We start from the raw sequence: 26,490 nt of genomic DNA, 5'->3' as shown, positions 1-26,490 counted from the left end.
TTCAAACATTTGTAAGTGATTATTTCCCCTGATCTTGTTTACCTCACAGCCAATCTGCTGGCATTTAATTTTTTTAATCTCTTGAAATCAGCCTTCTGATCTTTTTTTCTAGTTGCATTACTTTGTGCAATAGCTCCTGTAAGAAATCTGCTACATAGAAATTCAAAAAGCGTTATACTTACAGCCACAGAAATAAGGAAAAACCTGAGATATAGAGGTTTCTTTGTGATCGGAAGAGTTTCATATGAATATGATCAATGGCATTGGTATTGACATTTGCAACCTTTTCAGTCACCTGAATGGCCGAGTACTTTCTAACTTCTCTAACAGCATCTGTAAACAAAAAAAGATTGTTCTTAATCATATCTGTGAGTATGCACACATGATTAACCAGACATAGAACTAGAAAGAGGTATTTGCACTTTTTGCTCAGCGTACAGGCAGAGTGCAAACAGTAACATCAGTCATGTGAGTGACATGGTTAGTGACTTGGCAGTGCTACATTAACGGTTGGACTAGATGATCCTAGAGATTTTTTCCAACCTAAATGATTCTATGTTACCCATCCATTTTAAAGACAGGTCTTGATAAATCACTGAAGCAATAACACATTTCCAGGGACATGCCAAACTATTACCCAAAACACGCTTGAACAGTTATTTCCAACATTCGCACTCATCCACCAGGAACCTGGCCAAACCAACACATTCTACAAATGCTACCGGAGACCCAACAGTGTCAAAAAGTCACTGCTGACAATGTGAATTAAAACCCAGCCAGTGGACAAACAATAAGAAAATGGAAAGGGAAGGAAAAAAGAAGAGATGCCTTTTGAAGCATTTACCTCACATGGAATTTGTTAGATGAGCACAGTAGTAGTATCTACTTTTATGCTTAAACCACATCACAAAAAAAATATTTCTATAACATCCATCAATATAGAAAGCCTATAGTAACACAGATTTGAAGTGAAACTTTGAACAATGCAGTGAAGGCTAAGACCAAACAAAATACCATATCCCCATGCTCTGTGAAGAATCTAGACCTGCAGTAATCTATTATCTCATTGCTGCTCTACTTCGTCTCAAATCTCTCTCCCCTCTAACATAAATGACCATCACCAAAGAAAGCTTTGGTTAAAGTTTCCAATTGGATTTCAAAGAGAGTAAAAGAAATCCACCAGTTTTCAATCTCAAGCCATTTACTGGAATATCTACTTCTAGGGATACTAAAGATCTTCTAACAGATATAAAAAGTTTATTTGCATTTCCACTACTTTGTTCATTATTAGGAGTATAGAATTGCAATTTAGCCTGACTTTGTTATATATGCAGTACATTTTTATGTTTCTCTCAGCAGCAGCTTGGAATTAAACGGCATTTTCCTTGTAAGGCACTGGAAACAATCCCCTACTATCCATGTGGGAGAACTATTTCCACCTCTGAAATAAAGGAGATACCACACAAACCAATCAGGACAGACATTACGTGAATTCAGGCAGACAGTCATCAGTCAAGCTCCAGTTTCACTTAAGCTTTACTCCTCCTTTAGAGACCTCAGGCTTTAACACAAGCATAGCCAACAGCTGTTTAATATCTGTGCTGAGTAGAAGTACTCAAATAGCCCAGGGCTTTGACATATTCTGGCGCATTATTTCAACAGCAGCTGAGAGAAAGAGTGCCATCTACTGCAGGTTGAGCAGCTCTGCCACGTACAGGAATCAAGCCTTCTGCGTAAGAAAGTGAAACCAAGCAGCAGCCGAGGCCAAACTCCCTTCTTCCTCTTCATTCACTCCCATATTACTACTGTATTTGGATTCCCAGCACAAAATCTATATGTGTCCTCTCCTCTTCCATTCTGTTGTAGAACTTTTAAAGAAATACATTAGGCTTGAATCTGTGCAAATTATCTACTGCCATGAATTCCATATACCAGCTTATTTTTTCAATTTATTAGAAAGTTATTTAACACTTACCAAGAAACAAGATGATCAGTAAAACTATTATTGTAAGGAACATCTTGTTCCAAAAAATGGCTATTTTGCTCCATAGAGGAATCATAAAAATCTTCTGCCATCTGTAAAATAGCATTGTGTTATTCAAAATAATTAAACACTAGAAGAAAAGCATAATAACCTCACAGAAGAAAGCCTTGTTATTGATATGAGACTTAAGTAAGGTCTCTAAACAGCTGTTTTAACTGCAATATAATTTAGATTAGGTATATATAATTTTCAACAATTCAACTTGCTAGTTTTTTTTTTTCCCCATCTCATTCTCAATACAGGCAAAGACAGTTGGTTCAACACAAAAACATCTCATATGGTAGCAGGTACTCTCCAGATGTGTTTTATTTTAGACTTTATTTTAGCATTACTTCGTGTTTGTTCCTGACCACGATAAATTCAGGGATGGGGTGAAGACTGTAAAATCTGTCATTTTTCTACCCAACTATACTCCTTGTTGCCAAGTTAAAAACAAAAACCAAACCAAAACACCCATGAAACCAACCCTTCATGAATTAAGATTGTCTCTACCATCTTTCTTCAGAAGGGTCATCTTTTACATTGATGAGTCTGCATAATTATAAAGTAGGACTTACTACATTCTAACATACAAGTGACAATAAAAGGACAAGTCTCACGTTTATATTTTATCAAGACCCTCTGTCAAGAGCATCAACTTGCTGGCTAACGAAATAGCTTCAGACAGGAAGAGCTGCAAAAGCGGTAACGACCACTCATTTTTCTTTTAAACAACCATCTCTTTAATATTACTACATGGAGAGATCTGTAAGAATTCACGCTTACAGCACAAATGAAGAACATCTGGGATGCTCAAATGAATTTAAACCCAGAAGAGAAAACAACAGGCCAGACAGCTCTCTTTGCTGCAGGTTAGAATCAGTGCTACTGCATAAATAAATACCTACTTTTGCTATAAGGGATGTAATGCAGGCATGCTAGTCAGCATCTAATTAATCAGGTAACGTCTCCAAATTTTGTTAGGACTATTTACATTTTGCAGAGAACATTAGAATTTGTCCTCTAAGTAGTTTCCAATCTACTATGAACTTAACTTAGATAGTAGCATCACCTCCAACAATGTTCTGCACCAGAAAGAATAAAGAGTTATTATTTTAGCACTGTATGCACAATAATTCCATTCAGACCTTTTGGTATAATCTCAATTCTTTATAGCAGACAGCCACAGCCTGTATCAACCAAAAAGCTTACTTTAATTAAGCCAAGTTACAACTCAAATGAAACCTACTTGTTAACCCTTTAAATATGTGATTCTTCATGTCTTGTACTAATCTCCACTTAAGAAGTGATTCTCTGATGTAAACATCTTAGACCAACTGTACTGCTAAGTTATATCAAGGCTAAAAATTCTCTCTCTTTACTGCAAAGGATACCTACATTATATTCTCATGCTTATTTTTCCCTCTACAAGTAACATTAACATTTATTAATGCTGTATTGCCTTTTGGTGACAGAAGCCACATAAATATAATCCTTCCAAATTACAATACTGGCCACCACTATAGATGTTGCAATCACCTGGCAGTCCAATTCTGTCTTTTTGGGTACTTGCATTCTTATATTGTCGATCTACTCGTTCCCCAGGAACTTAAAATCTTTTTAGCAAATTTGAAGAGGAGTTCATTACCCAAAAAACCGCACAGGCACAAGAGATGCAAACAACCTGTTTCTAGACTGATGAGGAAACCGAAACTTTGAAGAACAGCAGTTTCACGTTTCTCTAGCTGCGCATGCTTTGCCCTGTGACAGAACCAGCTCTCAGGTTGCCAAGATGCGTAAAGCAGAACTGCTGCCCTCCAATACTCTCACAACAGCTACACCTAATCTTTAACCCTACAAGATTCCTGTGGCAGTTTTGTTAACAAGATAATTGACCACATCACAAAGGATAAAACTATTTAATTATTTCAGAAACTATTGTTTGAAATAATAACTGAATGCCACAAATCAAACATAAAATGAATCCATTGTATGTTACTAAAAGCACTGTTTTTAAAGTTTAAACAATTTTTGGTAGCTGAATTTGCTTTTCAGCTTCAAAGACTCAATTGAGGTCCTATTTAAGTCATAAGTGAAACCTGTTTCAGTCCTCTTAATGTGTCAACAGCCTGAAGAAACTCTTGCAGCTAGTTGCCTCACATAAGCCATTATTATTAATAATCTGATTACAACTCCCACAATGCTTTTCCCTTCTTACATACGGTTGCACTTCTGATTAGAATACAGAAGAAAACACGGAAACTCAACAATCTATGTTGTAATGCTGAAAATGCTGTTGAAATGCTTAAGTTGTGATACTGGCTGCAGAGGATTCAACCATTTTCAAGATTCTCCCATGAGTTTAAGTTGTCAAATTCTAACTCTGCACACTGCAATTTTTTGTTTTAGTTCTTTTTCCTTAACATATTACAGTATGCATTCTTCATTCTGAATATATCTAAAGATGCAGAAAAAACATTTATCAGTTTTATACAACACTGAGACAGCGGCAAATTTTCTGAACATTTTTTTTTAGTTACTAATATTCTGCAAAGAAATCACAACTGTTTCTTTAGCATCATGTTGAGAAGCTAGCTGTATTTCTTCAGAAGAAATAAAAAGAGCATTACCAAATTTGAACAGCTACTTAGAAGAAACAATCTTAAGGCAACACTACAAGCCAGGCCTCTGCATATAATGGGAGTAACTAACACATTCTGTTTATTTCTTTCCCTTACCAAGGGCATTTGCACGAACGAATGACTTTTCTTAATGTTTATATTGTGTTCCAGAAGTATTATTATTTTGTTCTGTTTATATACTTTTATGGAGGCTTTTCTTACAGTAGTCCTGAACCTTCTGCATCAAGCTGAAGCCTGCGTTTATTTTTGAACAAATGACCACAAATTTCTTACAAGCCTTTCTTACACGTCATATATATGGTTAGCTTAAATATCAGATGTGCCTTATCAGTTCTGCACCCACAATGCCTACTGCACACCAAAACGCTGGAGACTTGATAAACAGCTCTTGAGAAGGCCGCTGTGTCATCTCATTTCCTAGTTCATAGCAAGGGGAGGCAGAAAACGTCCCGCAGGCTGGCTGCTCCAAAATCGACAGGAAGACTTCCCCCTTACGGAAAGGAAGTGCACAGGGGTGGTCAGAAAAATTAACAGTGTGTAAAAAAAACGTTAAGCTCCTTCAGAAAGGCTTCGGTTTCCTGAAACTCCTGACACTGGTGGCCCAAACAGCACGCTTAGATCCCAACTAGCTCACACTGCAGCAAAGCTGAACGTTTACAGAAAGGAAAAACGCAGAAAGCAGGTGAGAAGCACGCAGCAAGCTCCTACCTCAAGGGAGAAATAAACGGCAGGCAGAGCACGAGGATCACTGCTACCTCGCCGTACAGGAAGGTGGCAACTGCCGTCCACTGGAAAGTCATCGTCCCCCGGCGGCCTGCGGGGCTGAGCGCGGCTCGGGCGGGCCCCGCACTGTCGAGAGCTGGGCTGAGTTTCAGAGAGGAAAAAAAAAAAACAAAACATTTTTAGGACAACTTAACGGGGGTGTCCCTGCAGTGCTGAGCTCCCCCCTGGCTCCGGCCGCTCAGCCGCAGGCGGCACGCTGCGGGCCGGCCTCCCCCATCGCCGCCGCAGCGCCCGGCCGGGCAGGGCCGGGGGCGGCCCCCGTGAAGCCCCCGCAGCCCCCCGGCTCCCTCCTGCCTCTCCCCCCGGCCCGGCAGCCCCGAGCCCGTCCCGCCCCGCCCCGCTCCCCCCCGAGGCCTCCCGGCCTTCGCAACCTGCCGGGCTCCGCGGCCCGATGGCGGCGAGCCGCTCTGGAAAGGGCGGGGAGCGGGGCCTCGGAACGGGGACCTGGGAACGAGGCAGGGGGCAGGCGGCGGGGCCGCTCCTCGCCGCCGGCGCTGAGGGGAGGCGCAGCGGGCACGGCCGGCGGGACGTGGGGCGGCACCGGGCTGACTGACACGGCGGGGAGCCGGGGGCGGTGCCGAGCTGGGCGCCCGACGGGGGGGCGCGGGGGGCCTCAGGCTCGGTTAGGGACGGGACGGGGCGGGAGGGCCCCCGCTGGTGCCGCCCCGGTGGGGCTGGGGTCCCCCCGCAGTCTCTGAAGGCATCGCAGGTGCCTGCGGCGGCGCCCCGGGTTTCGGCTCTGGACGGGGAATCAGGACTGGGGGCTCGTGTGGGGCGGCTGGAACTCCAAGCCCTGGTGACAGGCTTGAAAATACTCAGGGACCACTCCTCTGGTGGAAAACACAAGGATCTACACGCTAATATTGGTTAAAATCAACACCTTTTTTTTTTTTATATTTAGGCAACAGCTAGAAGCATTTTACTGCAGGAACTTGCTGTGATCATAGTACCGCTTCATGACTTGAGCTTATTCGATCAAGGCCTTTGACTCTGTGACTCCACTCTCTAATGTGCTCATTAGTTTCTGAAGTTCAAGTGAAATGCTGCTTCCCCTCTTCCCCCCGGAAGCATTGCACTTCCCTAGTATGTGGAGATCGTGTAGAGCTGTATTCACAAAGTGCTGCCATTATTCATAAAGACACCACAATATCAATCAAACAAGGCCTCAGGCACTGTCAAACAGGTCTGTTTGGACCTCACAAATAAAACTACATTCCTTCAAAAAATCCTCTTCTGTCCTCTGTTGGGTGTGGTGCTTTTCACCAACATAATGAGGCTCCAAGCACGTTATCTCCATGCATTGTTACCGGTTTTCCCATTTCTCAACCATCTTAGCCACCCTTGCAATTCCCCTTTGCTGCCCCTGAGTAACCCTCCCCTCATCCCTTTTCCCCATTGTTTCCAGTCTTGCTATATCTATACCCACATTCAGTATTTGATCCCATTACTTAGGTAATCTAGGCCTCATGTGGTATTACTGAGGTACTGATACAGTTATAGGGCACTGTAAGCCCTGAAAATTTCTAGTCCTGAAGGGACCGCCAAAACTTCAGTTATTTGTGTAGTTCGGCTGTTTTTCACATAAATCCTGCTTAACCACAGAGCCCAGACAGCAGTGTGTTGATTTGCCTGTGATCAAAACAGCCCCTGGGATGCTCATCAAAGAGGTTACCTTGCCTAGATGAGCATGATCAACCCTCTTGACACAACTGCCTGAGGGGCCTTGGGGAATTCTGTCCCAATTAATTTCCATCAAAATGACTACTTCATTCAGTTCTGGGGCCCCTGACATAGGAAGGACATGGACTTGTTGGATTGAGTCCAGAAGAGGGCCACAAGAGTGTTCGAGGGGCTGGAGCCCCTCTCCTATGAAGGGAGATTTAGATTAGACATTAGGAAGAAATTCTTTACTTTGAGGGTGGTGAGGCCCTGGCACAGGCTGCCCAGAGAAGCTGTGGATGCCCCATCCCTGGAGGTGTTCAAGGCCAGGCTGGATGGGGCTTTGGGCAACCTGGCCTGGTGGGAGGTGTCCCTGCCCATGGCAGGGGGCTGGAATGAGATGATCTTTAAGGGTCCCTTCCAACTGAAACTATTCTATGATTCTATGACATAGATCAAATAGTGTGAGTAATAGCTCTTTGTTTCTCTAATCTATTGGAAGTGAACTGGGTTAGGAAGTGTTTGTATATACAGTTCGGAGCAGTTGTTTACAGCTGCTCTCAATGTGAAATCACTTGCATTTAAATTTTCCCAGGTCTGTGGCTTGGGGATTATGTCAGCGTGTTAATGTTTTCCTAGTTGCTGCCAAGCAATATCTGGATGAAAGGTTATATCCCAAATAATTGTTTATCCATAGCAAATATCGGACAGTAATACAACCAGCCATTTCAATCCAATCTACACTATGGAAACAGCCTGGGTTTTAAGAAATATTCCTAACATGTTTTCATAAACATGTAATCAGAAGCATTGACAAAACATAACCTCTTAATATGTCCTGGTTATTACATTTTAGCTATTGGCCTACAGCCATTATGCTTTATTGAAGCTGTTAAAATGTTATTAAAGACTTTCCTTTAATTCCAGAGCAGTTTCCATTTCTGAGCTGCTTACTCACCTCTTACTAGCACTATAGGCTGCCCTCCCAGTAGCCCAGTTGCATACATCTGCACAACCTCACTGCCAGAGAGTCTGAGTCTGCTTTTTCACTTCAGGGGCTCTGTAAGATCTCTGAAAGGTAACTGCTGTGTGTGCTTCGACTGCAACTGCCGGGTGTTCCCACTAACCTGGGATGACATCCAAGGTAGCTGAGGAACAAAGTAACTTTTTGAAAACTGAAAAGCTGTTAGAAAATGGAAAACTGAGTACCTGATGATGTTACAAATAACATAACCAGGGAAGGAATATGCCTGATGGCTTTAAACTCATAGTTTTCCCATATTCAAAAGGCTTATAATAAGAAATAAAAACCACACTAAAACTGGAATATAAATAACTAATTGCCATAGGGTATCTTTAGCAATTTATGTATATATAAACAGTATAGGCTGTTTGAAATATGGCTTTAAGACTCAAATTTTGCAGTTTATTCTGTGTCAACACAGTGAAATGCGTTCAGATGCAGACAAAATTGATAAGGGGAAGGAGGCATACAAATCAACTATCAACCATTCATTTCACCTACAAAAAGGGATGATAAACTTCCATCGACTATTATGATCCATAATTGGCCAGATCAAGCACTCCTTAATTACTAACAATATTAACTGTACTTCAGGCAGAAATCTCTATGATTGATATCACACAGGCATAACAACTGCTGCCTTCAAAATCATCATGTATTCAGTTCCTAAATAGGTCAAGGTATTTCAAGTCTTCTAAAATACCATTTCCCCACCAATAAGTCTTGCATTTGTGTTATTTGATTATAATAAATAACTTTGCTCCTCGTGGCTAACAGGGAATTTCACAGCAAATGATAATTTGTTTGCCAAATCATAAAAATCTTAAGTAAATGCTAACACAAGACTTGATTAATACTTTCAAGAATCCCTTTCCTATACAAGTCAGTTGTGTAGCTTTAATTTTTAATTTTGATGCAGAAGGCTCAAGACAATTTCAGAACTGAGAATTACACTATAGTAGGATGAACACGAGACTGGAAATTTAGCAGTACAAAATACAATGTCATGCAGTTAGGTAATAAGAACTGCTGTAAAGTTGGGACCTCATAAACTACATGTAAAGGCTCAGAGAAACATTAGTTAAAGAAAAGCAAGGCATTAGAAAGTGATGTATTAATGCCGTTGTAGAAGACACCACTGGCATGTCACTTGGAATGCCATATGTAATTCTGCTCATCTCACTGCCAAGAGAACCTAACAAGCCAGAAGAATGAAGAAAGTAGTTGTCTGAAGGAATGGAGAACCTAACACGCCAAGAAAGGTTGAAAGAGATTGTCTCAATTACCCTGGGACAGCAAAGCATGTCTGTGGTTTTTCATTTGCTAACGCATCAGGAGGATGACCGTATCAGAAGAGCTATGTAACTTTGCTGTCCTGAATAGTGAACTAGACTTGATGACTCATGTCATGCCTTTCAAATGTGGTAAACCTAAATCAGTGCATATTCTCTATGAAAAATGAACCAGTCCTTTATGCCACTGCATAAAAAACATGTGAGAACTTAGATATCTATACAATGGATTTGGGAAATGGCATCAAAAGCAACACACCCTCCACCACGTTGTCATAGTTTATAGTGTAATAAACAAATCACTATTGTATATGAAAACAAGTAATTTATTAAGAAAATTCAGAACTATTCACTTGTATATTCATGGAAGTACTTGAGTTAGAAAACGAAGAAAATTCTTGTATGAATTTCAGTGTAAACATAGAAAGGAAACAAATTATCTGATTACAAATGATTGTACTGCACAGATTTGTGAAATTTCCTCTGCAGAACAAATGCAGCTGGTGTGCAATGTTATTATCTTGTTCTAATTTTCACTGTTTTTCTCCTATTCAAAGATCCAAAGCCAAGTGGCCGTCATGCTTTGATAAGCAACATGCCTGCAGGCAGAAAGGATGTAGGAGCCCCACTGGGAGAATCTGTCAGCTTTTCTTTGACCTATAAAGTTCTGGTTTGGTAGATGATTGCTTTAATCTTTTATATGATTAGTATATAGTAGATAATCAATACCGTATTCGGTTACATTGAACTTTCAGGTCTTATATTCTAGATTCAGCTAGGTCTGTACTTCGTTTAAATTATCTCTTCAGTTTACTCTTTCCTTCTTTCTGTCATTTTATATGCATTCCAGGTTTCTTTCACTATATGGAAGTATAGAATTTTTCTGAGTTATAAATAAGTTTGGAAAGTTTTAGATTGCAAAAGGAACATCTAATTTCAGAGGGTACTACAACGAGCTTCAAGGTCTCACAGTCTTTTAGCTTGAAAAGTCTACTCAAAGTTAAAAGCACATCTTATGTCAGTTAAAGCAAATATTTCTATAATTGCTCCCTTCGGATTCTTTTGGTCTGAAAATCTTGGTATTACTTATGAGCAGTCTTGATTTTAAGAAGTTTCACTTTAAAAAAGCCTTAGGTTTGCTAACATATTGCTGTAAGCAATTGTCTGGTAAAAAATTAAATTACTGGAGTCTTACAATAGTCAATCCTCTGTACAGTCATGTATTGTAAATAGAATTATGCATTTGTGGAATATGGAGTGAAATATGATATAAAAATACTAAAAATATAAATTATCAGCCTGATCATGTTAAACTGTATTGAAAAATATTTACATGGTTATGAATTTGGCTAATAAGTAGAAGCCCAAGTAAAACTGTAACAATATATCAGCAATTGCAAAATACAAGTTTACATACAACTAAAATACTTTCAGTTAGCACACACCATAATGATCATTCAGATAATCTAGAACTGCTGAGGTACTTGATAAAACATTAAAAACTTTTTTTTCTTGTTTTGAAGTTATCCGTTCCATCATGTACATTAAGTGGTGGTGAAAACATGTAAAAGGAGTTCCATGTTCAAGAGCAATGTTAACCCAGTCCTGGATGCACTTCAAAGGTGTTTCTTCATATCCTGCAAACATTGCCGGATTCGCTAAAAGTCCTCGAGCCACCATTACACCTTCAAATTGCAAATTAAACAAGTAAGTTACATTATAGTTAAATTTAACATTACTGTTTTTATAGCACCCATTTTATAGCAAACATTAGGACAACTAATGGGAGAACAACAGGGATGAGTATTATATATTTATACCAAAGAAATCAGTTTTAACAACCCAAGCCCCATAGTACTTACATCACCTGACATATTCTTACAGAAATTCTGAAGCAAAACACAGGACTCAGAAACCTTTCTTCCCTACTTTTTAAAAAACAATTCAAAAGTATTTTGTTTTTATTCATTACACACATATAAACCCATCTTTTTAACACAAAATTATGATGGAAAGACACAAGAGTAGTAAAATGCTGAAGTTATTTTTAGTGCAGCTCAGCTGATTCACTGACCTAGAATCATTCTTCCATTAACAGCTCACTTGCTCAGTTATAGAGAGTATATAGAGTATATAGAGATCTCAGGGTTCTTAGTCTGCAGTAAATCTTTGCTTTCTGAATAAGCCAGTGTATTTGCAACTATATTCCCAAATTGTTAGATAAATCCGGCCAAGTTCTATTGCAATATTTCGGCAACAAAGGGATTTTCCTGCACTGTCAACCCGTCATCTATCACACTTAGTCTCTTCTCACAAAATAGGATGATCAAAAACAAAAATGATTTCAGGACTCTACATGACAGAAAAAAAATCCACAAAGTTTCTAGTTTATATTTATTATATTTGTATCTACATTATATTTTGATATTTTACATTTTTGTTATTCAAGAAAGTCAGATGGGATACAAGAACATTCTTTTGTTATATGTTTTCTTCCTGCTTTATATTTGTGGGGAAAGCCACTGTAGCAGCATGGCAGTTTGGTACAACTAGTTTCTAAATACCAATGATGTCAAAAGAAACCTGCCACATGAGCTCTTCCTAAATGATGACACTAAACTGGGAGGTGTGGTTGACTCCATCAAGGGTAGAGGGGCCATGCAGAGAGATCTTAACAATATGAAGTTTAATAAGAGCGAGTGCCAGATTCTGCACCTGAAAAGGGGCAACCCTGGCTATACGTACAGACTGGGGGGCAAGAGGCTGGAGAAGCATAATTATTCTATGATTCTGTGATTCCTTATGACACTAACTACTGTTCTCTGTCCTTTTATACTCTAGCTGTAAGACTCAAAGTGTGTAGATCCAGATCCCTTCTTCGAGATATATACTGAACTTGCATGTTGGCTTGGAACCACAGACAGTTGCAGGAATCTGTTGTGAGCAAGTAATTGCAGGGCAATCCTTTACCCCAAAATTTTACCACTGAAGGGTAAGGCAAGGTAAAATCTATTGCTGTGTGCAGGAAGTAGAGGTTTCTAAGTTAAATTTACTGTTCTGTAAAAAGATGATCGGCTCCATAAAGAGATAGAATGGATGTCTGAAGGTCCCTCCTGAACTCCACTACCAAGTGATGACAGCATAATTAAGCAAAGAGCTTTTGTAGCTTACCTCCAAAATCTATTTGTGGCTTTGAACAACAGTGCTCTGGTGCTTTGATGATTAGCAGTGATTCTGCTTATTAGTTTATAAGGCATCTAAAACATCATCTTGCATTTGTCTCCTCAAAGAGTGAAAAGCACTGAAACTAGGTCCTAATTATAGCCAAAATAGATACTTAGAAATTTAATTTGTAAGTTTACTTAGAAAATAGCGTGCATTTCATCTTACCATCTGCTCCTGTCAGGTGATGAACATTTTCAGCATCTTTTAAAGTTTTAATGTCTCCATTAGCCACAATAGGTATAGACAGGCTTTCTTTAATTACTTTAATTGCATCATAATGTACAGGCTGATGTCTTTCTTCTACGTTTCTCCCGTGTACTGTAATCCATGAAACTCCAGTTGCTTCAGCTTTTTGACACAGGTCAACTGTTCTTTTTAAGTCTTCATGTATCCTAAAATTACAAGGAATAAAAACATTAGCTATTAAGTTACCTGAACTGTATAAAAACCCTCATCCATAAGGAAGAGTTACCAGAGATTAGTATAAATAAAGAAAATACTTCTGCTGGAAGGTAAAAACATTTTGTTTAATAAAGATATAAGAGTTTAACACTGAAATCACTATGTAATTTAGCATTTCCCAGTTATATCACATCTTTGAAGCATGCATGGTGAATTTTATTGAGATTAAGGTAAGGGTGCACAAAAGATTCTAAAATAATTGTCATTATTTTGCATAAGTTTGTGAAAAAAATCTGATTTATAATAATTCTCCTTTCCTAGGCAATTATAAACTGAACTGAAACTTAACCAACAAATATGCAAAAGCCACAGGAGATGTGAGGATAAACAGTGGATGAAGTGGATCAACAGTTCGTACAGGTTTAGAAAGTGATGAAGGGAAGCAGAATGTGTCCTTACAGCAGCTGTGGGGACCAGTTCCCAGCTTTGTTATCTTGCCTTTTATAGGCAACTACAGTTGTGGCTCTGGCCCGTAACAGCTCACAAAGTCCTTACAATTACAGACCACGCACTACTTTTCTTTCATGGAATCCAAAATCATTTAACTTGTACTTTCACGTCTTCTGGATTGCAAGAAAATTCTGGCAGCCACTCTGATATCTGTGTAAGTAGTCAAAGGCTGTGCTGGTGCATATGCCCTAGCATATTCCTCTATCTTTAGAAAAGCATTAAAAGGATTTTTCCAAGTACCACAAGCAGCACTTACGTTAGACATACCTTATTTTAATAGATACCGAAAATCTAGGATTGTCGATCTGATTCCGCACATGTCTCACCATATCTTGAACTAGCTCTGGTTTATTTATCAAGCAAGCACCATAACCTTCTGCCATTGCCCATCTTTAAAAGAAAAATAACATTTGTATTCTACATTTGAAAAATGCAGATCAATTTCAGTCCAATACATCAATTTCTTTCTTTATAGCTTTTAGAATGCGTGGCTAAATAAACAGAGATAGTCATGGCTGTAGTTTCATGACGCATCTGCGCTGTGACACCAGCTTTCAGATCCTGGCTCAGTCTGTGTCTTCCTAACAGCATTTTGGACAAGTAACTAATCTCTTCCACTTCAAATTTCTATCCACAAAATGGGCTTGCAAGGAAGATAAATTAATATTTAATTAACAATAGTTTAGATCATACATAATACAAATAGTTTGATGTTTCCCCTTCCATCAGGTCATGGATTTCTTGAGAACACAGAATGACTTGGGCTTGAAAAGGAAGATTTTCTTAAGTGGAATTAGAACCTGATTGCAATAACATCTTTTCCCTCAAGTGTAAAACAATTACTTTTGATTGGATAACTTCTGCTTTTACTGAACAGCAGCATTTTTTTTTAGCTTTATTTTTGTGTGCCTTAAACTAATTTTTCTTATACAAGCAGATCAAGTGTATGCAGTTTTACTATATTGAAATCAGCATGCACATGAAATAAAGGACTCAAATGTAAGCATAAATTTTTGGCCTAAAAAGAAGTTAAAGTTTGGCATACTTGGTTGCAATTAGCTTAGAAAAAAATACACTTCCATTTGGAGGTCTTAGATCTCTGAAGTGTTTTCTCAAATACTGTAATTTTAAGCCAAGACAACCTAATTAGAATAGACAAATTAAGTATTTGGACTATTATATTATCTTTGCTTTCCTACATTTATTTTTGAGGGTTTTAGTTACAAAAAGACTGCCTGACAACCGTGTAATAAATGGTTCTCAATTGAACCTGTTAGTGAGAATCTTCATTTGTGCATTACTACTCTGTTTCATTGCCAAGACAAAATCTTTATCAATTTAAGTGAGAAGTAGATCTCTAATTCACTGCATTTATAAACCTAATGAAAGATGGAGGGAATTCTGTTCAGCACTTCCTGAATAATATAACACGTGTAATTATATTTTAGAGACTATCCTTCAATTGCCAAAGTCTGAGACGTCAGGGACTTGCCTTGGTATTTTGGGAACTGCCGCACTGTTTCTCAAGACACTCTTCAAATTATTTGCAGCAAAGCTCTTTTTCTGGGAGGTCAAATGCTGCAGGGTGGCATTAGTAATGCATATTTAACAGCTGTTAGGTAGACATGGACACTTGACTTCTAAGTCAACACTCAATATGTCAGAAATGAAAAAAGTTGAAGTTGGCAAACAAGCCTGGTTTTCCCAGTCTCACCACGGCGATTGGCATCTCAGAACATTCAGAACAGCATCTTGCCACACACACATTTCTAACTGACAGGTCAAAAAGCTGTTTCAATCTCCAAGTCTATTTTTAAGTTAAGTTATAAAAATGAAGGTCAGCATCCTTTTTTCTCAAATTATTTCAGCATATTTACCCCCTTTTCTTTCCCCCCATAACTTTACCTCTGAGGACAGCCACAGTTTAAGTCTATTCCATCTGCGAAAGGACAGACGATACGGGCAGCATCACATAAAACCTGCGCCTCTTTAGCAGCAAACTGAACAATCAACGGATTATCACCTACTCCAATGAAAAGATATTTAGAGATTAAAAAAAGAAAACAAAAAAACAAATCTGAATTTTGAATGTTTTATTATTTAAATGGTAGTGTTTAACTTTCTTAAAATTCTAAAAAATACATACTTGTTTACAATTGATAATTTCTTGTCAAAACCAATAATCTGTTTAAAAGCAGCATTATTAATTCAGTCTATTCAGAAAGTAACAATGGGAAAATAATTTCTTCAACTATTGTTCCGTCAGATCGCGTATTGTTCTTGGATGTTCTTAGACTGAGAACAGCTAAACATTAAAACCAAAATGAATAAAGACATCAATACTGCCACTGTATCTCCAACATTAATAATCTATCCATTCTCTAATTTGTTTATTATTTTCCCCATTACACCTCCATTATTCAAATAAAATCTTAAAGGTCAAGTTACACTGTCATGTAATTTTTCAGCTGATCCCCGCTGTTGCTATACTGAACTCTGAACAATGCATGCAGAACCAAATACACTCTATCACTCCATTTCAGCATTTTTTCAGCTATTCTTCAGACCATAAAACAACAACTCTTGTAAAAGCAGTAACAAATGAAGAAGTGATGTCTTACAGGAGTAAGTTATACAGCAGACTGAAAGCAAACTCTGGGAAGAAAAAAAGAAGCTTCCTGAAGTGGGACACAGATGTAAGGCACAGATCATACTGATAGTCCAAAAAAATCCAGACTCAGTAAAAGATGTCAGAGAACCAGAAAACTGAGTATACTAATGAGGTGGCTTCCAGTCTCTGCTCCCAGGACTGTAACAAGTCCCGGATATAAAACAAGTGACTGTTTAGCGCGAAATCCATAAACCCAGTATTCACTAGATGAACAGACTACAAACAGCTGTGCTCTCTTTTGTGCCAGTTCCCCCTCCAACTGATCAAGGGAGTCTGCTGTTCCCTATTGCTATATAACCCAGTTCTGGCAGGAGGAGTAGGAAATATCTTCTCCCCCAGATGATTTTTGGGCTACTGAAGCGCTCTTTGCACAGGTAGGACATGTAGTTTTGACCTGCTGGCTGAGGGAGACCTAGGAAGAAGGAAGCCTGCTTCTTCTGTGTGTTCTAATCAATTTATTATTATTATATTATTATTTTAAAAAGGACTCAACAATCTTCTTCACTCCCAATGTTCTCCCACTGACAAAGGAAAAACAGCACTGAGAAGATGATAAAGGGGCTGGAGCATCTCCGAGGAGAGGCTGATAGACTTAGGACTGTTCAGTCTGGAAAAGACAAAGCTCAGGTGAAATCTTATCAGTGTATATAAATAACAGAAGGGAGGGTACAAAGAAGATGGAGCGGGGCTCTTTTCAGTGGTACCAAGGGACAGGACAAGAAACAATGGGCACAACTGAAACACAGGAGGTGCTGTTTGAACATTTTCCTGAAGGTATGATTTTTTTTTTTTTTTGAATACTGTGTGGGTGACTGAGCACTGGCAAACGTTGCTTGGAGAAGCTGTGGAGACTCCTCCTTGGAGATCTTCAAAAGCTGCCTGGACTTGGTCCTGGGCAACCTGCTCTGGGTGTCCCTGCTTGGGCAGGGGTTGGAGCTGCTGGGCTCCAGAGGGCCCTGCCAACTGTTCTGGGGTTCTGTGAGCCCTGGATCACAAATGAATAGAAGTAGCTAACCTCTATTTAGCAACCTTAGTGGTTACCAAACACATGCGTCTATCAAGTGAGGTGGGAATTCAGACATACACCTGTGTCCTAGACAGTTGATTACTCTACATACACTTTTTTTCTGTTTGAAATTGGTCAGATGCTTAAATTTCCCGAAGATGATACACGAAACTAAGCACCTGGGGCCAAAATACCACTTAATAGATATTTCAGTTCTTTACTGGATCTACCCTCAGTTTGTTCAACATAAAGATTTTAAAAGGCAATTATAAAGGGGAAAAGAGAAGTCATACAAAAGTAGCCCATATCACTACAGTCTTTTGCCCCCCACTACAAGAAGGACATTGAGGTGCTGGAGCATGTCTGGAGAAGAGCAGCTGAGCTGGTGAGGGGTCCGGAGAACAAGTCTTTCAGGAGTGGCTGAGAGAGCTGGGGTTGTTTGGCCTGGAGAAAAGGAGGCTCAGGGGAGACCTCATCGTGCTGTACAATTACCTTAACAGAGGCTATAGTAAGGTGGGGATTGGGTTCTTCTCCCAAGCACCAAGTGATAAGACAAGAGAAAATGGCCTTAAGTTGCACCAGGGGAGGTTTAGGTTGGATATTAGGGGAAATTTCTTCACTGAGAGGGCTGTGCGGCATTGGAACAGGCTGCCCAGTGGTCGAGTCACCATCCCTGGAGGTCTTCAGGAAACGTGTAGATGTAGAACTTAGCGTGGTTTAGTGGTGGACTTCAGTACGAGGTTAAAGGTTGGACTAGATGATCTTAGAGGTCTTTTCCAACCTGAATGATTCTGTGATTCTATATAATAATTCTATTATTAAGCAAATGAAGCAGAACAGTAAGTTTAGCTTTAGAGTATTCTCTATTTTTCAGCAGCCTTCCTGCTTCCCCTCCTAGCCTGCCCCTTCTTGTCTGCATGCCGTCCCTTTGCTGTGCTGACATCGCTGTCTGTCTTGCTAGGCATGAAATGTGTCCAGCTCCCTTCTGAAGGATTAGTTCCCTAAGCAACCCACTAACTTTCCCCTTCCTTATCCCAGGCCATTTTTCCTCTTCTGTGCAAACATGGCTGGGTTTTGTTCACAAGGCAGTACGCAGAGCTGGAATGAGAACGCACAGGCAGAAGCAGCTTTCGCAGCTTTGTCTCAAGTGGGAAACCAAAGTGCCAGTGCTCCTCAGCTTGGGTCTGGTGAACTATCTGTGATTTACTAAGCCCCTGCAGAGAGCCAGATGGTCATTTGGAACAGGCTCTCCTCTTTTACAGTTACTGCAATACATTAAAGGCATCTAAAAATATTTCAGTATTAGCACTCCCTTTCCACATACACTTATTGCTGCAGTTATGGGGGAGGGGGAATGGGGTAAGACAAGTATTTGAGCATTAATCCAAAGAGAAAATCCAACAAATGCACAAGGCACATGCACTTCTGGTACTGACAAGACCACAAATGCATCTGAAGGTTTTCCTATCTTATTGGAAAATACAGAGTTCTTGAAGTAGCTGAGCTTCAGTCAGAGAGGTCAGCAGTATCCTCTCAATCAAGTTGAGACGCTTCTATAGGTTACCTAAAACTCCAGCAAGCCCCCCGAAATCCCTTGCATACTTTCAAAAGTGTTGATTTACACAATGCTCTAGCTGAAGAGATTTACATTGTTACAGCTAATATATTGGAATAATCATAGAATCATTAAGGTTGGAAAAGCCCTCCAAGATCATCTAGTCCAACTGTCCTCCTACCATCAATATTACCCACTAAACCATGTCGCTAAGTACCACATCCAACCATAATCCCATGCTCCTAGTTTTTTTGGTTGCCTATTAAGGAATAATACTAGCCATAGTTAATCTTTTAGTAGCAGCCGCAGGGATGATCTACCTCTATTTTAGAAATACACAACAAAGAAATGTCAGTGCCAAATAAAATGAAAACCAGAAATTGTAACTGTAGGCTCTGAACCTACTCTGCTAATTAGAAGACAAAATCCCCAAACAAACAAACAGAAAGTTAAACATAAAACCACAGTAAAATTTCATGACCTGTTGTGAAGCAACAGGTTAAAAGCATAAACGATGCTGCATAAATGATGTAAATACTGTAATATTGGCAAAGATGTCAGAGGCAGAATGTTTTTGGAGACTTATAAAACTAAGACAAACATGAAAGAGGTGAGTAGGGAAAATATATTGTTTACAATATTAGAACACTTCATTCTGTAACCCCTGTTAACAGGCAACAACATTATGGCAGAGAGAATTTCCTCTCTCTCCCTATCCCCTTACACCCCAAAAAACACTACAAAGCTAATCTGTGGATCTTCAAAGCCACGGGACATTGTGAAGATCAAAAGCTTAAGTAAATGCAGAAGGACCTTGGTCTGTAGACCTTTGAGCCATATATAGTTTCAATTATGTTCTTATAAATCTATTTTTACACAAAAAAAAATTATCCAAGCTTTCTTTCAAGTTGAACTCTACTAATAAGAGTCTACCTGTGCTTCCCCATGTGACTTTTCTCTACAACTGACTTGCTGCATTTGAATAATGTACCGTAGTAAATGGTCAGTGATAAAATCATGAAATATACTTCCACTGCTATTATATATATACTTACAAAACCACCAACTCAGCAGTATGAATGGATGAAATCATCACACTCTGTAGGTCCTACAGGCCTGTCTTAGTAGCACATTAACAATGCTCTCTCCATTTCTCTCCATTTCTCTACTTGTAGCCCATGTTTATATGTTCCTTGTTACTCTCTTCTACTAGAGCCACTTCATGCCAGCAGATCTGTATTTATATTGTTACCTCTTCCCACATATTTCATACTACATTTCTCTTTTCCTTTACAGCCAGGACTCTGAACAACTCCTTATACTCCTTTTTTTTTTCCCTCTGTTCTGGTTACATTTCTATACTGAAACCTTGCTTCTCCCCATCAACCCCAGCTATGCTTCACTTCCTGGACTCTTCTTGCATCCTTCTCTTGATATCCCAAGGAGTCCATCTTCTATTTTTCACTCCAGCTAATTCAAACCTGCTTCCCTTATCATTCCCAATTTCATTGGTCTATTCATTTTTCCCCTCTTATTTTTGCTAGAGACCAGAAAACCTTATCTGGCAGCAAGCTAATTGCACATCTCTGATATATACAAGAAACAGCAATTGCTGGCAGAAGAATCTTACTACTATCTTGTACTGGGTCTAGCTGTGATGGGGTTAACTTTCTTCATAGCAGCCTGTATGGTGCTGCGTTTTGGATTTTGGGGCAAAACCAGTGCTGGTAATGCACTGAAGTTTTAGCTTTTGCTAAGAGTGAGGGCATTATCGGAACTCTCTCTTTACCACTGTCTGCTCCCCCAGAAAATAGGTTGGCGTAGGAAAGAAATTTGGAGTAGACAGAGCTAGGACAGATGACCTGAACTGGCCAAAGGAATATTGCACACCACATAACGTCATGATCAGTAATAAAACTGGAGTGGTAAGGGAAGATGAAAGCTTTTGGAGAGGGTGGAAATAGTGTTCTGTTGTAGCCACTGCCTGGAGACTTGCTGGGCATTGGTCTGCTGGCGTGAAGTGGGGCAGGATTGCCTTTGCATCACCTGTTTTCCTCCTTCACTTAATAAACTGTTTTTAACTTGACCTACAAGTTTTTCTTGCATGTTTTTCCTATTCTCTCCCTGTGCCTTGGTGGGGAGGTGGAGGAGGAAAGGAGGTGTGGAATGAGTTAGCACCTGTGTGCATGCATAGCTGCTGGCAAGGGTCAACCCACCACACACCTAAATCAGTTTGTAGGCCCTGCTTTTCAGGAGAAGACAAGGTTTTCTATTATTTCATTTGAAACACTATCACTGGAATGTACTTACTCTGATTGTAAAACCATAGAAAAATTCTACATAATTCAGATATAGTATCCTTAAATTTTTATGGATGTCAAGCCATGTGATAGACTTCATTTGCTTGGCCAGTTTGGCTTATCACTGCATAAAGTATTCTGAAAAGGTAATGATTTATTAGAAAAGAATACCTTTATTTGTTGTGAATTCGCTGTCTCTTGCTTTTGCAGATCTCACAAAATCAGCTGCCACTATCATTGGTGTATAACACAAGTCGCAGCCGTATTTTCTAACCAAGGTTCTGAAAGCCAACCTGCAGACACATGAAAATTAATGACAAATAGTAATGACATTTCCCTGATTAGCTACTCTAAATCGCTGTTCTCACATGCAATACTGTGCGGGTGAGTGAGTAAAACTGTAAGACAAACATATTCCACGTCTATTGCGATCTTAAACAGTCGCAGGAGAATCACAGAATCATTAAGGTTGGAAAATCCCTCCAAGATCACCTGGTCCAACCACCCCCTACCACCAATGTCACCCACTAAACCCTGTCCCTAAGCACCACGTCCAACCTCTCCTTGAACACCCCCAGGGACGGTGACTCCACCACCTCCCTGGGCAACCCGTCCCAGTGCCTGACTGCTCCTTCTGAGAAGAAATGTCTCCTCATTTCCAGCCTGAACCTCCCCTGGCACAACTTGAGGCCATTCCCTCTAGTCCTATCACTAGTTACCTGTGAGAAGAGGCCGACCCCCAGCTCCCCACACCTTCCTTTCAGGCAGTTGCAGAGAGCAATAAGGTCTGCCCTGAGCCTCCTCTTCTCCTCTTCTCCTGACACAACAACCCCAGTTCCCTCAGCCGCTCCTCACAGGACTTGTGGAAAAAGGCAACCCTCCCTGTTTTTACTGTCACGACAAGCTTCCTGAGAGAAGACAAACTGAGAGGGCAGCTGCCACGCCAGTCACTTACTTCGAATAGCGCACCATCGGGGCACAGATCTTTACAACGCGCCCAGACCGAAACAAATCCCCGGGCTCCCTCCCCGGGCATCCTTTAATTCTCTCGCCGTCCCCACTCATGTATCACCACCAACCCTTCCGGCATCTGGAAAAACAAAGCCCCGGGGCCGTCAGCAGCTGGGGTCCGCGGGGTGCTACGGGGGAGGGCTCCAAGGGGCTGCCCTTCCCTGCCCGGCTTGGCTCAGCCCGGCCCCGTTCACCACATGCCCGCAGCTCCCGGTGGGACGGCCCCGCTCCGCTCCCGTCGCCCGCCTTCGCCATCATCGCCGTGCGCCGCCGCCCGGGAGTGACGCGGGGCCGCCGGCACCTGCCAGCATGGAGGAGGAGGAAGCGGCCGGAGCGGCCCCGCTCCCTGCCCCGGCCCTGGCCGAGCTGCTGGCGGACGGTGAGCGTGGCCCGCGGGGGGGACGGGGATGTGGGGACGGAGGGGGCGGCAGCGCCTCGTTGTGTCCCCGGGACCCGCGCTGCTGCCGCCGCTGTTGCCTCAGGGGTCCGGTTCGGGGATCGGGGGGGAAGAGGAGGGGAAAGTGGGGCTCCTCGGTTCCTGGGGCTCTGCCTGCCGGTGCTGCCCTCATGGGAGAGGAGACCTGCCTCTGCCCTTGCCCCTGTTCCTGCTCCTGCCCCTGTCCCTGCCCCTGTCCCTCTTCCTGCTCCTGTTCCCTGTCCCTGCTTGGCCGGCGCCTTGCCTGTGATCCCCTTTTCCTCCCGGAGAAAGCTCTTGGTAATAGCACCAGTGAGCCTTCCGTGCAAACCAGCGCACGTCACGCTTCGTTAAAAACCACCCTTGCGGTATCATTTCTTAATTTAGCATTGTAGTAAACTAACACCGTTATCAGGCACGGTACGGTTTCACGAAGTTGTGTGTTTTGTCGCTTCGATTCTCAGTGGTGGCTGCTGTGTGTTGGTTCTGGGTCCAGCCTCAGCGGCCTCACCCTGGTCGCATTTGCAAAGCTTGAAGGTGTCAGTACCTTTCGGAGCCCCTCTGCTCAAGAAGAGGCTGTGGGGATTAAAGGAACATTTTCTTTTTCACCATTTACTTAAAAAAAAAAAAAATCATCAGCTCCGAGTATGTTTCTCTTGCTTGTGGTCTCTTCTCAAGTCAGTGTCACGCTTATGCGATGTAGAGAACGCATGCTGTTACATCTGGAGAAGCTGAGGAGAGATCTGTGTGCTGAGAGCTGTATGCTGTAGGTCCAGAAGTATTGCTGGTTTGAAGCATGACGATAACGTCTAAATCTCTTTCAGAATGTTATGCTGACTTCTTCAGAGAAGACTTTGATGTGAAAGCTTACACTTCGCAGTCCATCCATCAGGCTGTGATAGCTGAGCAACTGGCAAAACTTGCCCAAGGTATTAGTCAGCTGGATAAAGAGCTTCATTTGCAAGTAAGTTTAAAGCATGCTTGTTGCTCTGGGTGGTTGATATAAACTGATTAAACGCCAAGTAGTCTTGTGATCTTGTTGCTTCTGAAATTGCCCAGTTAACTGTGCAAGCACTAACTAACTGAAAATACAACTTCCAGCAAGAAGAGTAGTGAGTCTGATACCTAACTCAGTCAAGCCCACTCCTAATGACCCTATGAAGAAGCTGTACACTGTTTGGTTTTGTTTTGTTTCTGCACTCAGTTTCCATATGCACGGAGGTTCCACTGTTCTTTGTAAGGATGCTCCCTAATTCTTTCCAATTAATCATGTCAGCTATCAGAAAAACCTTCCTGTGTTTTGGGATGGTGACTGTGAGAAGGCAATGAATGATTTGTCTTGTACCCTTCCATCCTGTGCTGGAGCGTATCCTAGGCCCTAATCCTCACCTTTATCTGGGCAAACGTAACCTATGCTAACACACCTTCAGAAAGGCTCTTGAGTTTGGATAGTCAAAGACTGTTTGGTAAAATCCACACAGACACCACAAAACTGTTGACCTTTCCATGAGAGTAGATGTTAAATTTGTGTGTGGTTTGAAAAACTGCTCCCTCTCATTGGTAAATTCTTTGGGAACTAGTTTTTAAATTTCATAAATAGAAATGAAAATACTAAAAATATCTTATTACTGTGTGATTAGTAAGCTTACATTTACAATTATGTGAGTTGAAACATGATTGATTGCTCTGCTGACTTTAATTAAGATGTCAGCTACGCTGCAATAACTGACCCTCTTCCCTTTTTGAGTTTACCGTTTTTGTGAATTAAAATGTGTACTGAAAACCCTTTCATCTTTGAGATGTGGTTGCTTTTTCCTGGGTCTCCTTAATGTAGGAAGACTATGGTATTTTAATATCCCTCTCATCTCCATTTATTCTTCTATTGTGATTTCTCTTTTCTCTCTCTCTCTCTCTTTTTTTTTTTTTAAGGTTGTTGCAAGACATGAAGACCTGTTGGCTCAAGCAACTGGAATTGAATCCCTGGAAGGTAGGAACAGTTACCTTACTTGCTATTTATTATGAGTGAGGAAGCATTTTTAACATGTGCACAGGGAACATCATTCACTGTCCACTTTGGTTTTTGTAGCTACAGATCTTACTTCTGAGAAGTAATGTGGCAGCGCCTTTTTTTTTTTTTTTTTAATGTCAGCAGATGGAGCTCCAGGGAGAAGATTTGACTGATACTTCCCTGGAATAACTACCTCATAGGAAAAAGTATCTTGATAATCAGTTCTGAGCAACTTTAGCAATTGAGTCTTTTTGACCTTTTAATATATATTTTTTCTAAATAAATCTAATCTTATTGCAGTATCTGTTGCCATAAATACCAAGTTTGTAAATGCTGCATATGCATGTGTTGCATAGTTTAGAAATCTTAAGCGAAGAGGCTTTAACAAGTGATCTTAACTGCACTGAGATTATTTTTTTCCTAGTAGGAAACTAGTAAATTAAATGCATACATTTGTGTTATTCCACTGTTTGGGTTCTGGCTTTTAATATAAACTGCTGGCTTGTAAAGGCTTTACTTGAGAACCATGGAATCTGTACAGAAAAATGGTTGCAGAATATGGATCTGCCAGGAGCTCATTAGACCTGTCATTCTGCTCTGCTCTTTGACACTTGTTGGGAACTTTGTATGTTCTTGTTGTGTGATTTTTTTTTTTTTTTCCCAGATAGGTATTTACTTCTATAACATGCTAATTTACATACACTATGAGATCCAAGCATATACCCTTCCCCACCTGTATTCTGTAACTTGCAGAGTAACTTGCCTTTGTCCCATCACCTGCTTTCAGGTTTTAGCATAACCAGAGAGTTTCTGGTTGCTGACAGTTGTAGTACCTCTGAGCAACTGGAAATTGTTGGATATGGTATTCAATTTTTAGCATTTGTGTGTAGATATAAAATAGAGAAATGCTTATTTAATCTAGCAATGGTAGCCCCCAAATAGTTTTTTAAACAGTTGGAAAATTAAAGCATAGGAAGTCTGGAATCTGTGTTCATCCTCCAAATAAGGTGATAAGAACCTGTAGTCGACATCTACATCTGTCTAACGGATCAATATCTTCTACTCACAACCTTCAGCAATTTGTGCTCGGTGGACCTGAGTGTTCAGAAATTGTGTTTGTTTTTGAAGCATTCCTACCTAAAATTGCTCTGAGGAAAGAGTGAAGTGTTTCAGAAAGAGCTGTTCAGTTATAAAACAATTCTCTGGGTCGGGTGTGGTAACACATTTTTTACAGCTGATAACCAAAAGTAAAAATAAAATCTAGTCTGCCTAAAAATTCTTGATTTTTTTCCATTAATGTAGGGCTATTCTCCTTAAAAGGCCTCTACTATGTGTGAGGGAAGGAGAAATACGGGAGGGTTCTAATCCTGAGATTTATAGACATTTGAAACATTAGTAGAAACGACAGTTTTGTGCAAGCTAAGATGGTATTTTAAGTATTGAAAAACCTTTACTCTGCCCAACTTGTCAAGTAAATTGCTGGGGACTTTTTCACTTTGTTAATTTGTACACTGATAAATACTATTTTCTGGTTCTGTTTCTACAGGTAGCTCAACGGGTATCTTGAATCCCGCGTTAGCTGAAGATAAGCTAGACAGTATCATCCTATATCTTATACAACAGATGCAGAGGGTAGATTACCTTTTTACCCATCCTAATAATGCCTTCTGGCAGGATTGGCTAAAAAGCATACGCCAGACATGTAGCAATGTCACTTTACTGGCCCTCCCTTGTTCCAATGTAGAGTGGAGAATTCATCCTATTGTATCTTCATCTTTTGGTGTGTGAGAATTGCATGCCTGTCCTTCCATCTATAGATGTCAGAAGGCCCCCAAAGCTTACAATAAGCCAAGTTAATAGTTTTGAAATACAGAGAATATGGAAGTAGGCATATTTATACAATACAAACAAAATATGGTCCCAGTACAGAACAAGCTGAATAAAACACTATTAGCAGTAATTCT

The 26,490-nt window shown here is 40.6% G+C and overlaps 2 protein-coding genes across 6 annotated transcripts in view; one reads left to right on the top strand and one right to left on the bottom strand.

Annotated features, from left to right (window-relative positions):
* DUS4L (dihydrouridine synthase 4 like) overlaps nucleotides 1-22,198 on the bottom strand; it is a 41,166-nt gene extending 18,968 nt beyond the window's left edge. Inside the window, exons 1-8 of one of the 5 annotated variants that reach the window (XM_035549486.2) lie at nucleotides 22,048-22,198; nucleotides 21,264-21,385; nucleotides 15,466-15,583; nucleotides 13,828-13,950; nucleotides 12,814-13,040; nucleotides 5,374-5,479; nucleotides 1,976-2,076; nucleotides 183-333 (exon numbers count right to left, since the gene is read on the bottom strand). In XM_035549486.2, the coding sequence (XP_035405379.1) occupies nucleotides 183-333; nucleotides 1,976-2,076; nucleotides 5,374-5,479; nucleotides 12,814-13,040; nucleotides 13,828-13,950; nucleotides 15,466-15,583; nucleotides 21,264-21,385; nucleotides 22,048-22,157 (1,058 nt within the window). In that variant the 5' untranslated portion in view covers nucleotides 22,158-22,198. Of the gene's footprint in view, nucleotides 1-182; nucleotides 334-1,975; nucleotides 2,077-5,373; nucleotides 5,530-5,819; nucleotides 5,998-10,710; nucleotides 11,109-12,813; nucleotides 13,041-13,827; nucleotides 13,951-15,465; nucleotides 15,584-21,263; nucleotides 21,386-22,047 lie in introns of those variants that run through there. The other 4 variants (XM_035549482.2, XM_035549485.1, XM_035549483.2 and 1 more) reach the window with 4 other exon arrangements.
* Nucleotides 22,199-22,368: 170 nt separating this feature from the next.
* Nucleotides 22,369-26,490, top strand: part of COG5 (component of oligomeric golgi complex 5) — a 186,423-nt gene continuing 182,301 nt past the window's right edge. The window contains exons 1-3 of the mRNA XM_035549477.2: nucleotides 22,369-22,482; nucleotides 23,343-23,482; nucleotides 24,448-24,505. Coding sequence (XP_035405370.1) covers nucleotides 22,413-22,482; nucleotides 23,343-23,482; nucleotides 24,448-24,505 — 268 coding nt within the window. The 5' untranslated portion in view covers nucleotides 22,369-22,412. The remainder of the gene's footprint in view (nucleotides 22,483-23,342; nucleotides 23,483-24,447; nucleotides 24,506-26,490) is intronic.

Source organism: Cygnus atratus, chromosome 1 (genome assembly GCF_013377495.2).
Source record: "Cygnus atratus isolate AKBS03 ecotype Queensland, Australia chromosome 1, CAtr_DNAZoo_HiC_assembly, whole genome shotgun sequence".
Taxonomy (NCBI): Eukaryota; Metazoa; Chordata; class Aves; order Anseriformes; family Anatidae; genus Cygnus; species Cygnus atratus.
Note: the sequence above shows the minus strand (reverse complement) of the source record. Positions and strands in the feature narration are given on the sequence as shown.